Source organism: Neolamprologus brichardi, chromosome 23, assembly GCF_056152115.1.
Source record: "Neolamprologus brichardi isolate AB-2024 chromosome 23, ASM5615211v1, whole genome shotgun sequence".
NCBI classification, from domain to species: domain Eukaryota; kingdom Metazoa; phylum Chordata; class Actinopteri; order Cichliformes; family Cichlidae; genus Neolamprologus; species Neolamprologus brichardi.
Genome location: NC_142125.1, coordinates 15,100,523 through 15,113,369, shown reverse-complemented (window position 1 = coordinate 15,113,369; position 12,847 = coordinate 15,100,523). Strand labels below are relative to the sequence as shown.

The 12,847-nt window shown below is 40.2% G+C and overlaps 2 protein-coding genes across 3 annotated transcripts; both read left to right on the top strand.

The window, feature by feature from the left end:
• Nucleotides 1–3,144, top strand: tmco1 (transmembrane and coiled-coil domains 1). Of its 2 annotated transcripts, none has more exons than XM_006790502.3 (7): nucleotides 1–201; nucleotides 1,202–1,279; nucleotides 1,362–1,421; nucleotides 1,509–1,555; nucleotides 1,870–1,937; nucleotides 2,102–2,246; nucleotides 2,669–3,144. In XM_006790502.3, exons 1-7 carry the CDS (start codon nucleotides 132–134, stop codon nucleotides 2,765–2,767), a joined length of 567 nt encoding a protein of 188 aa, XP_006790565.1. In that variant the 5' UTR covers nucleotides 1–131; the 3' UTR covers nucleotides 2,768–3,144. The 2 variants fall into 2 exon arrangements, with proteins under 2 accessions (XP_006790565.1, XP_006790566.1); XM_006790503.3 differs by lacking the exon at nucleotides 1–201 and adding an exon at nucleotides 472–1,071.
• Nucleotides 3,145–4,079: 935 nt separating this feature from the next.
• LOC102779553 (4-trimethylaminobutyraldehyde dehydrogenase) lies at nucleotides 4,080–10,998 on the top strand. The gene is made up of 12 exons (XM_087836702.1): nucleotides 4,080–4,170; nucleotides 4,375–4,533; nucleotides 5,043–5,188; nucleotides 5,500–5,629; nucleotides 5,712–5,846; nucleotides 7,338–7,534; nucleotides 9,345–9,485; nucleotides 9,584–9,772; nucleotides 9,897–9,984; nucleotides 10,068–10,209; nucleotides 10,372–10,484; nucleotides 10,568–10,998. Exons 2-12 carry the CDS (start codon nucleotides 4,392–4,394, stop codon nucleotides 10,660–10,662), a joined length of 1,518 nt encoding a protein of 505 aa, XP_087692828.1. The 5' UTR covers nucleotides 4,080–4,170; nucleotides 4,375–4,391; the 3' UTR covers nucleotides 10,663–10,998.
• The last annotated feature ends 1,849 nt before the right edge of the window (nucleotides 10,999–12,847 follow it).

Below are 12,847 nucleotides of genomic sequence, written 5' to 3'. Positions count from 1 at the left end.
ACCTCTGTAGTAACGCTGACAGGGCTGTATGAAGCTGAAACTCAGCTCAGCGGAAGGTGGTCAGGGTTTCTCTTCTGATATAAAGTAAATACTTTTCCTCTCTACGGCCTGGAAAAAGGGACTTTGACACCATGAGTACCATGTTCGCAGACACCATTTTGATCGTCTTCATCTCAATTTGTACAGCGTTGTTAGCCGAAGGTGAGCCATAGCTGTCTGACAGGTCGAGGCGGGCGTTTTACCGTGCTCCAGAAAACACTGTTATAGCTCAGAATTTTACATTACTCCATTTATATGGTAGGGAAACGTCTTCAATGTTATTAATATTCATTAATTCGCAATTTTGTTGCTTTTGTTGACCTGTACTTTGTTAACGACTGAATACAGCTTAACGTTTGTGTCTTCCGGTTAATTTAGCAATAAAAGCCTGAACTTACGTTTGAGACGCTTTCCTCGGGGAGAATATTGACTTCCTCGCTATCTACATTAACAATTTGAAAAAGATATAAAAAATTGTTACAATTTAATTTTTAATGTTTAGTTTAGATACGGAAGTAAGACATTATTTAACCACATTTGTGTATGATTTACATTCCAGAGTAGAAGTAGAAGTCTTTTTGTTGTATTTTGTCAGCCTATTAGAGCAAGTGATGAAGAGAATAAAGAATTTAAAGATCGGTAGTCTAGAAGACATACCTGTGGCAGTATGGAGATGTTTAGAAGGGAGGGCAGTGGACTTTTTAACTACATTGTTTAACACAATCTTAGAAAGTGAGAGGATGCCTGAGGAATAGAGAAGAAGTTTACTGCTACCAGTTTTCAACAACAAGCGTGATGTGGAGAGCTGTAATAACTGCAGAGAGATAGAGTTGATGAGACATGCCATTAATCTATGGGAAAGAGTTGGTAAAGCTAGTCTAAGAAGAGAACTGATCATCAGTGAGCTGCGTGGACCGTAGAGGAGATCCATGGATAGAGTGAAGGAGGAATGCAGAGGGTTGGTGTGACAGAAGAGGATGCAAAGCTTATTGGATACTGTGGCTGCAGAGATTTCTTCTGATTCAGGAAAAGGTTTCAGAAATGTGCAAAAACTTCACATATTGATCAGTGTGAACTGTTGGAAACTTCAGTGGCAGTTTTCAATGTTTTTTTTATTATTATTATTATTATTTTTATTTAAACAATCGTATTTTCTCTTCAGGGATTACCTGGGTTTTAGTGTATCGGACTGAAAAGTACAAGAGGCTAAAGGCTGAAGTGGAAAAGCAAAGCAAAAAACGTAAGTGACTGCGGTGTTGTCTTGTTAACTTGCTATTTTTCTCAGATTGTTAAAGGATTAATTTTGTCCTCTCTGATACTAGTTGAGAAGAAAAAGGAAACCATAACTGAATCTGCCGGACGCCAACAAAAGAAGAAGATTGGTAAGAACCCTGTAAACAAACCAGTGTTCTGCTTTTATGATCAGCCCTTCTCTGGATAACAGTGTTTTGTGTATGATTGTGTTGCAGAAAGGCAAGAGGAGAAGCTGAAGAACAACAACAGAGACCTGTCTATGGTGAGAGATGTTTTGTTTCCAGTTAATATGCAGCCCAGGCTTAATGTCTGACACTGCGGTTGTCTAGTTATCGTAGTTTAGTGAGGTCATTCCATTTAAAGCCAACTGAATCTGAAAAAAGTTCCCACACAACCCGTTCAGAATGACCATTTTGTTTTCATTTCAACAACTGTAGCATATTTTTTGTTCGTAAATCAGTTGAGAGGCGGGTCAAACTTTTGCCCGCTGATCATTCCAGTCAAACCTTATATATTTTAATTAAAGTGTTTATAGTTAAATGTATGCGTTTTAAATCCTGAGTGTTTGTTTTGTAGGTACGGATGAAATCCATGTTCGCCATTGGTTTCTGCTTCACAGCTCTCATGGGCATGTTCAACTCCATGTAAGTTACTGCAGGGTAAAATACTGTTTCACATTTTGTTAAAAAGCTTTCTCTTTTCATAAAAAAAAAAAAAACATAAGGCAAAATATAAGAAAGTAACTTGTAACTTGTCCAGTCCATTGTTTTAAACAAGTTCCCTTTTTGGCTTTTTATGTTATGTTCAGTTTCGATGGAAGAGTTGTGGCCAAATTGCCATTTGTGCCACTGTCGTATATCCAGGGACTGTCACACCGCAACCTGCTGGGCGAGGATTACACCGACTGCTCCTTTATTTTCCTCTATATCCTCTGCACCATGTCCATCAGACAGGTAACGTCTATACTTTTATCGTATATCAGTGGACATACTCACCAGGAACAAGTCTGACTTATTGCTGGCAATATGGACAGAGCTTCCGCTGCAGCTGTACAAGGACTAAATAGCTTACTGTTACTCAGATTCAGCATAAACACCTCCAGATGATATTATCTGGTTTCCACAGGGAGACCAAGGCAGTTGAGTTAATTTAAGTAACATGCTGTGTTCTCTACTGCCACCCTTAGGATAAATTCTGTATTGTTTGTTGAATACACATCCAACTGGTGTTAGCAGGAAACTGTATGTGTAGAATAATATACAGCAATATATCAGGGTTAATATCGTGCATACTAAGTGTTATCAAATGTATATTCTGTGCTGGTTTTGGGTATTTGAGTTTCTGCTGTTTTCTTTTGTTTTGTTTTTTCCTGTAGAACATTCAGAAGATGCTCGGTCTTGCACCCTCCAGAGCTGCAACCAAACAGGCTGGAGGCTTTTTAGGACCTCCTCCACAAGCAGCTAAGTTTTCGTAATCAGCAGCCCAGATGTTCCTGCACTGCTGCCTGCAGTCATAGCGCCCCAACCAGTGCACAGACAGAACTGCTCCTGCTGAGGTTAAAAGTCTTACCCGTTGCAGCTACAGTACCACTACTTTGTTTGATTTCTTATTCATTTTGTTGTTTATTTAACATTAAACATTATAACTGTTTTGGTTAGAAATTATAGGAACATTATAGTTCATTCTGTTGATTATTAAAGGTTACAAATGTCAGCTGTGCATTCAGCAAAATTCATGGAGTGTTTGGAGATTTTAAATTAACGATTGACACAGTAACATCTGATCCAGTTTCAGTATTATTGTCATTGTGTACTGTTGTGTCATGCATATTAATAAAGTTTTATGATTATATTTCAGGCATGTCTTTTTTTTGTTGTTGTTTTTTTGTCCCTTTGTACTACCATCTAATTTAAAGGGAAGCTATTGAGTGAAACTCATTTGAGTGAGTGAACAAGATATTTTTAAGGGAAAACAAAGAAGAGTATGCCGATGCTGCTGAACTAAATTAAGATCGGATCTTTTTTTTAATTGTCAGTGATTAAAAGTTGAAACAAAAAATTGTGGGATGTAGCACAAAAACTATCCTTCCCATTTAAAATCTTACTAGTTATTGTCAAGTAATTTGAAGCCCATTAAATCATCAAGAAAAGTGTTTACTGAAGTTGTACATTGAGTAGGATGATGGTTCCCCCCTCCATCGACTTCTATATGCAGTAACTGGCTTCTTTAAACCTGCTGGCTTTAAGAAAACGTGCAGGTTTAAAGCACCAATCAGAAGCCACGGTCATGTTTTGCATACAATCTGAGGTCCCGAAAAGTGAACTCTGGGATATTACACAGCAGGTGTCCACTTTATTAAATTATCAATGCATTCAGTTTTTCATGGGTGAACTCCACACATGCTGTGGATACATTTCATGGTTGTATGAAACAAGCAAGATGCCACAATCTGGGCAGTAATTAAAGCAACGGCAAAAACATCAAACATCAGTTCTTGCTCCTTTCATTAATTTGCTAACAAGTAGATAAATACATTAATGAAATTCTCAAAGTATTTTAAACACTTAAAAATAGTCTGAACAGTACTTTTATATAGAGCTGTTTAATCCCTGTAAATTAAAGCGTTTGCCTGGTTATTCATTTTTCCATTTCCATTTAGGGCTCTGATTAACACAAAACCCTCTTTTATAATGTCTTTGAGTCTGCTGCTAATCTTTGCACCCCATAAATTTTTTACGGTTGTTTATTTGACCTCTACTCGGGAGTGTGTAACCGAAGAAGCCGAACGGGGTGGTAGCATGAAGGAGGCGTGGCCTTCTGGCTGCTAAACTGGCTGGACTGGAGGTGATTTCCAGTCCTTCTGCGGGAGCATAAGTGGTAAGACTTCAGCTACTTTTACTTGTCCACTATCATATTTAATATCTGCGCACGCTGCTTTTCTTGTGCAAGCTTCTTGTGCAAGCTTAGCTAACTTAATGTCCGTGCTAGCTTCACGTTAGCAAAGGGAGCGACCAGTTTAGATCACTTGTCCTAAGTTAGTTGCACATGTGTTTTATAACTTTGCTACATAATTCCCTGTAGGCGCTTTGTATCTGGAAATGGCGCAGTCAACCCTCGACTCGATGCCCGGAGCCTCGACGGGGACCGTGGTTGTCACGGAGCCTCTGAACTTCTGGGGTGGAAAACGAGTGAAACCCAGGGAGGAGAAAAACGCTGAGCCCGTGTTTGAGCCTGCAACTGGTGAATATACTGCTCTCTAAAATCTGCTTTAGCCTTAATGCTCCTGCTAAGGACACGTATTCTGGGGAAAACAAGTGACGGTGGTTTAAAGGCCTGCAGTTCTTCTGAAATATATTTGAAACGCTCAGATTCTGCTCAGACTTCTGTTAAGTATTGTAACATAGACATTTTGCCTTAACTATGTGCAGACTAGTAGACAAACAAAGGGCTATTTTTTTCCTTGATATTAGTATAAATTTGACTGAATTTCATGCTTTCAGGTTATTTATAAATTGAATATGCACAGTAATGGCAGGCAGGTATCAAAATATCTTTAGATTAAAGAATGCAAGGGTCTGTTTTACATTTTAATGTTGCACAAAGAAGATCACTACTGTTAGTGAGGGTGTTTTTACTGATTCAGGTCAATTATTAGAAATTGAAAAGAGATTTGATACAAAAAAAAATAGGAAAAAAGAAAAATGCATGGTGTAGAGCTCTGTAACCTGGTGTTCTTCTGGTCTCTGTAGGCCGGGTCCTGTGTCAGATGGTGCCCTGTGGGGCTGAGGAGGTGGACGAAGCCATACAGAGTGCCTGCGCCGCCTACCAGAAGTGGAGCAAGATGGCAGGCATGGAGAGGGCTCGGGTGATGTTGGAGGCTGCTCGCATTATCAGGGTGAGACGGTCAAGCTGTTGTGTAATAACCACCAGCAGTCCAGGAAACTGTCTAGTTCAGTGTTTGCGCAATATAAATTGGAGTTGACTGTTGGAAGCCTGCAATAATACATTCGTTATTCATTAAAATGCAGCCCTCCCTTCTTTGCTGGCCTACATTTGAACCAATTTAACCTTTTGTGTGTCTCTATTGTCTCTCGGTCATTGCATAATCTTAAAACAAGACATCTTGTTCCACAAAATTACGGATGAGTGTCAATTAAAATTGTTCCATGCTTTTTTCCCCCCCTTTATGCATGTTTAAAAAAATAGGAAAGGAGGGAAAAAATTGCAAAGCTGGAAGTGATCAACAATGGGAAATCCATCATTGAGGCTCTGGTGGATATTGACATTGCCTGGCAGAGCATTGAGTACTATGCCGGCCTGGCTGGTACACTTGCGGGTGGGTGCACCAATGATTCTGCGTTTGTCAAAAGGTGCAAAAACCTCCGTTTGGTATTGTTTTTAACATCATTTTGGTGCAGGCCAGCACATCCAGCTCCCTGGAGGAGCATTTGCTTACACTAGACGGGAGCCACTTGGTGTGTGTGTGGGAATCGGTGCATGGAACTACCCTTTCCAGATTGCATCATGGAAGTCTGCTCCTGCTCTGGCATGTGGTGAGTAGGGATGGGTATTGATAAGATTTTCACGATTCCGATTCCATTTTTGATTCTGTTTGACGATTCGATTCTTTATCGATTCTCTTATCAATTCAACAGTGAGATCTTAAGAGATCCAGCCATACGGCTCTTCAGAGGGGTGTCACAGGGGCCCCAGGAAAAAAAATTGTAAATGTAAAATAATAAAATAAATATTTTTCTGTAGCAATAACAAAGTATAACATAAATTATTCTGTAGCAATTACATAAGAATATCCAGTAATGTCCCTGCCTACAATTAAACACATTCACTTACCGAAAATCGGGGGCATCTGCTGTGGCAAATGGGTGACAGCCTTTTACCACAAACTTAGTCACTGCTCGGTGACATTCGTCTATCCTGGCCTGAAAGGAGACGCTACCAGTAGACTGCAGCGACAACTGCCAGCATCTGAGCCAGACTCTGTCTGTCTCTCTCATCATGGTCACCTAAATGCACAGTAATAGCAGGTTTTGTAATAAGGCAGATCGCGCTAACATAATATGCACTGTTAGTTAATTATTATTAACGGGAGAGGACGTGCAAACGTTACCGCTGCTGCTGGATTCAGATTCACGAGTCCGGAGCGGAATTTAAAAACATGACATTCATTTAAGGTTATCGCGTGTTTTGTGAGCAGATGCTTTTGCATATTCGTAGTGTTTCCTCCCTTAAATAAAATATCTACTTTGCAAGTATTGCAAGTTGCCCTGTTGTCATCCATTCTCGTAAAGTATAATGAAACTTTTGAGCGTTTGAGCCGCCGTGTTTCCTGCCAGGTAAATGACGCTCCGCAACGTGGTGACGTCATTCGTGGCGACTGGAATCGATAAGGGAATCGTTTGCAAAAATGGCAAACGATTCCAAGGAATTGAAACAGTGGGAACCGGTTCTCAACAAGAACCGGTTTTCGATACCCATCCCTAGTGGTGAGTTTTATAATAGCATGTGTATCATCTGCTGTCAGTAATCTGCACAACAGAGGATTGCAACATATAGGAGAGCAGGGGACTGAAACAAGACAGACTAGAGAAGACATACTTTTTCATAGATGTGGGGGGAGGGGGCAGAGACAAAACAACAAATGTCCCTCGTTGTCTTAACAGAGAACGGGTTTATATCATATTTAAAAAAAACAACAACAAAAAAAACAGTAGGACATCCTCAGTGAGCAGTAATTGGTGAGGGTCTGTTCTGCCATCAGCTTCAACTTGCTGCGAATGTGAGAGGCAAGAAAAGAGTGGAGAAAAACAAGAGTGAGAGAGACAAAAGCAAAAGATTGGCAGTTTAAAATGGGAAGAGCCTGCTAAAAATAATGTAGCAGAGCCACAGAGCCTCTGTCACATCACTGATGAACACTAGTCCTATCAATCCACCTGTTGTACAGCTTGTTTCTGTCTGTTTGTCTTGTTTCATGTGACCATTCACAAAGATAGCTTTGCAGGATTTAAATTTGGTTGGGTTTTCAGGTAATGCCATGGTATTTAAACCCTCTCCAATGGCTCCGGTGACTGCCGTCATCCTGGCTGAGATCTACAAAGAGGCTGGGGTACCTGACGGGCTTTTCTGTGTGGTCCAAGGTGGAGCAGAGACCGGCAGCTTGCTCTGCCATCATCCAAAAGTCGCTAAAGTCTCTTTCACGGGGAGTGTTCCTACAGGCAAAAAGGTACACAGACCAGTACAGCATTGTTTTCCACACATGGACTGTAGTTGGGCTGCCCAGATACACTGATGACCTTCAAAGTAATTTTTTTAACATGTTCAATAAAGGAATGTGATCTGTTTACTAATATAGAATATTTTAGCTTAGAACATAGAGTATGATAGATCCACGTAAGCACTGTGATGTCTCCACATTAAGCATTAGCATTTTCTTTTTTCTTTTTCTTTTTCTTTTTTTTCCTGCTATGATGTTTTTTATTTTGACGGAAGACAGAAGTTGCCATATTTGGATAAGCAGGTAGAATGTTAAGTTAGCAATCTACTAAAACTGAAACTGTCCATAGAAGTCAGTAGTAGTAGTTGTCGTCGTCGTCATCATCATCATCATCATCGTCATCATCATCATAATAACTATTATTATTGTATATTTTATTTTATTTTATTTATTTATGTTTTTTTTTTTCAACCAGGCTGTAAACTGAATTTAGTGCTGTGGACTTGGATATTTAAACATGGGAATTTAGGGTGGCTCCCTTTTGGACTCACTTATTGGGTATTTATACTCCTGTGGGGAAATCTACACCGTAACTATATTGGAACCACAAACCCCTCTAAAATCCTACAGTGCGACCTGATCTGCACTTCCCTAGAAATGTAGTGTTATGGAAATTTTAACAATAACCTGCAAACACCTCGGTGAGCATTATTTGAAGTGAGTTTAATAACATATTTCAATATGAAGAGAACCACTCCAATCAAACACTAGGGTGATCTCTGAATTGTGGCCACCGCCCTTACATGTTATATACCCCATCACAGACACTCTTAAACAAAGAACATTCCATAGCATATCATATCTCTATACCTTCAGTCCAGCTCATCTCATTGGGGGGCTATACCATCAGCCCCATCCTTAAACCCACTCCCTCACGGAAAGAATTATGACCTTGTTTTCTGCTTGGCCGTCACTTCCCTAAGAGCAGGATGTCTGCAGATCTTCAAGTCTACAATGAACCTTCTGTGAAAGTGCAATAAAACTTGAGGTCCACTTGTGATAAGATTCCACATGCATGCATACAATTGGTGTCAGGAGTTATCTTGCTGTACTATCTTGCTATATTGCTTTACTAGCTATACCGCTATTGTGATTGGCCTGTTCAACAACTGTTGATTCCTCATGTGCATTTCAAGTTACAATTTTTGAACTTGTCAATGAGAGAATAACAGTCATCATCTCAGTATAAGAAAGAAAAAACATTGCATCAGCACCTGGAACGAGAACTGAAGTTATAGGAACTGACATGACAGAATGTACAAACAAGTGAAACGATGTCAGTTACAAATATCTTTGCCCCTAAAGAGAAAACTGACTGCAGAGAGGGAGTGGGGACCCAGGAGGATAAAAGAGTCCCAGTGTTTTGTTTCAGTCAACTGGTACTGCATATAAAACACCAGGACGCAAACACACTGTAGTTAACGCATAATGTACCTCAAACAAGCATTAATGCCGCAGGCTCTACAAAGATTTTCTGCAGAAATCTAAATCAGTCGTCATCCTGAAGTGATCACCAGAGTTCCACCACGTCTGCATTGGCTTCACTTTTCATCTTTCAGGATGTTGTATGAATTGGACAGACTCCGAGTACACCGCCCTGGAGGTGGGTGACAACAGTAGCCCTTGTTCTGCTCATGAGATCTCCTGCAGGGTGGAGGAGGGTCACCCTAACCAGCCTTAAAAATCTGCTGCTTTATTTTAAGCTAAAGGAACTTTGTTGTACAAGCCCACAGACCATGGCTGCTCTCTTTACTTTCAGGTCATGGAAATGTCTGCAAAGAGTGTGAAGCAGGTGACTCTGGAGCTTGGAGGGAAATCTCCTCTCATCATCTTCAAAGACTGCGAACTGGAGAATGCAGTGAAGGGGGCACTAATGGCAAATTTCCTGACACAGGGAGAGGTGAGTCTGTAACCGTTGTACTTTTGTGTACTGTGCAGCCTGATGCAAGACAGACTCTTGGAGGTTTTGGTGTATTAACTTTGTGTTGAAATATGCAGGTGTGCTGCAATGGGACCAGAGTGTTTGTGCAGCGGGAGATCATGCCACAGTTCCTAGAGGAGGTAGTCAAAAGGACCAAGGCCATCCCTGTTGGTGACCCCCTGCTCGAGAGCACCAGGATGGGAGCTCTGATCAGCAAACCACACCTGGAGAAAGTGCTGGGATTTGTCAGTCAGGCCAAGAAAGAGGTGCTTTACATTAGAGGGAGTGAATTAGCTTTAATAGTTTGTGGTTTCTCAGTTAAGCACAAAGAATCTGTACTACTGTGGGTGTTCTTTAACGTAGCTCTTGTAATTATTTATTTATTTCTAGGGAGCCAGAGTGCTTTGTGGAGGAGATCCCTTTGTCCCAAGTGACCCCAAACTGAAAGGGGGATATTTCATGTCACCATGCGTACTTGGTACGTCTAACACTTTGGTTAATGGTGGTACAGCACACGCACACTCAGCTTTGTTTTTTAACACACAAAGTCTCTCGACACAGATAACTGCAGAGACGACATGACCTGTGTGAAGGAGGAGATTTTTGGCCCTGTCATGTCCGTTTTGCCTTTTGACACGGAGGAAGAAGTGATCAAGAGAGCCAACAACACCACCTTTGGACTGGCCTCTGGGGTCTTCACCAGGTCAGTTTGTCACGAGTCAGCAGTGTGGTGCAACTGTTGAAGGCTTGCTCTTTTAAGATAATGAGTTTATTACATTCTGTTGGCTGTGGCTCAAGGTCTCCACAGTGCGGCCAATTCACTGCACTCTCTGTATAAAAGTCAGTTCTTTTCCTCCTCCTACAGGGACATTTCTCGAGCCCATCGCGTGGCTGAGAACCTGGAGGCAGGGACCTGCTTTATCAACAATTACAACATCAGCCCTGTAGAGGTGCCGTTTGGAGGATACAAGATGTCGGGTAAGATGCTGTCAGCTTTTCATGGTCCGGGTAAATGCTGCATTTGCTCAGTAAATTAACCAGTTCTCTCCTGATCCCTGCAGGCTTTGGCAGAGAGAACGGCCAGGTGACCATCGAGTACTACTCCCAGCTGAAGACTGTAGTGGTGGAAATGGGTGACGTCGAAAGCCTCTTCTAAAGTTTTACACCGCTGTGACAGAACTGTGACTAGAGCTCTTCACTTCTCCCTTCTTACTGTGTTAGGCTGACACATAATTAATGCAAAGTGTGTGGAACATGATGTAGACAAGCATAGATGCCGAGCACTCTTTTCTTTCCCCCAAGTATTCAGTACTTCAGTATTACATCAGTAAGTGAAGGATAGCTGGATTTAAACTTGGGGTTTTCTGAATAAACACGCAAGTGTGCAACATTGAAGTAATCAGAAGAAAATTTCTGCCTAACAGCTGTCACATTTATGTACTGTTGTTTGGACAGCTGCTTCTTTGTATCAAAATAAACTTGTAGAAGCAAATTCTTTTTCTTTGTTGCTTGAGTTGAACTGTATGAATATGCTATACTGAAATCACTTCAACAGTCACTTCAAGGTGCTTTATATTGCAAGGTAAAGACTACAGTATTAGACAGAAAATGCCAACAATCAGGGATCTCCCTGTGGGCGAGATGAAGAGCTTCCTTTTAACAGGAAGAGACCTCCATCAGAACCAGGCCTGTGGAAGAGAAACCATCTGCCTCAACTGGAAAGATCAAAGGACAGCAGACCAGCGGATGAAGTTAATAACATACAATACATGAGTGAAAAGAGCTGAGTGGAGAAAAAATATTTAAAATAATATGTTAAATAAGTTTAATATGGGAAGTCACTGAGCAAGTGTGGTCTAGTGCAGGGTCACCTGACCAAGCTCTAACTTTATGAGTTATAAAAACTTTCAAGGCCAAATTCAAAAGTAGAGAGGGTGTCAAGACTATTGTATTGACGTAATATAATAAAAATATACTTTTATTACTATATGTGAGGAGAAGGATTTTAAGTTCCGGATTTAACAGTCAGTAAAGAGTTGATAGTATGGGAGAAATATGATCTCTCTTTTCCGTTCCTGGTACCTGGAAAATGGTACTATTAATTGACATTTTAGTTATTCTGTAACTGATATTATTGTTGATAATACTAATTAGCAGGTAGAATGAGGATTTTAGTGGTGTACAACCACAAACTTTGACAGCGCATTTGATATTATATGCTATTATATACATATTTAGGCAAAATTTTTCATCTTTTAGCAGCATAGTGCTTTTTTTCCCAATTATTTTTTTAAAAGTCAGGTCAAGGGTCCAAAAGCCCAAAGGCGATATAAGGCTGGCGGCTCACAACAGTTTTTGTTTGCTACATGGATCATTTTAGTTCAGCGGGGTGTCTATCCTTTTGTTATATTTCTTTAAGAGTTCAAAATGTGTTAATTACATAAATAAAATGTAATTTTCTCTGTAGCACTTAATGGATTTCATAAGCAACACACCTTAGTTGTTCACACAAAGCATAAAGGTAAAAAACAATATATACAGTGTTATCTTCATTTTAGATGTCAAAAAGTATTTGCGGCTCCCAGTATTTTCTTTTGCGTGGAAACCGGGTCCAAATGGCTCTTTGGGTCTTAAAGGTTGCTGACCCCTGGTGTAGGAGCCATATGAGTTGCTCCTTTTTTGACTAAGTGGGTTGGTTTAAATGGACTCACTGTATTTGATGCACGGGTGTGGGGCGTGTCTCATGGGTGTGGCAGATGATAAATGTGGTTGCACTCACCTGTTCACGGCACCTGATGTTGATGAGCAGAAAGGTAGGGTGAGCATGAGGCAAAACCTTCTCTTGAGCGCAGCTCGTATTATTTTCATGTATTTGACTGTAGTCTGTTTTTTTGGGGGGGAGTTGCACAAAAATTTGTGTGGCATCTTATTTGATACAGAACAGCTGATTGTTCTGTAAATACAATCAAATGGTTATAAAAAACACTTTGACTGCATTTTGGGAAAATAGCTGCATATAGCTTTGTTGTTTGCAAAACTTTTGCATAGGTTTTCAAAATTTCCAATTCATGTTTGCATTTCAAATTATGAAAATGATTCTTTAAAAGTGTTTGTGGTTGTTACAGTAAAAAAATAGAACTTTTTTCTACTCTGATTTTATGTTTTTTGTCTGATTTTAGATCAATTACTCAGATACAGTATGTCAAAATGAGAAAATAACTGTAAATTCACACATTTGAGCTGAGCTGAAAAGAATGACACAAAACAAGGCAAGATAAATAGTTTTTAAAGGCGAAATGTAGAGGTAAAATCGGAAGTAGTCAAAAACAGTCAATTATACC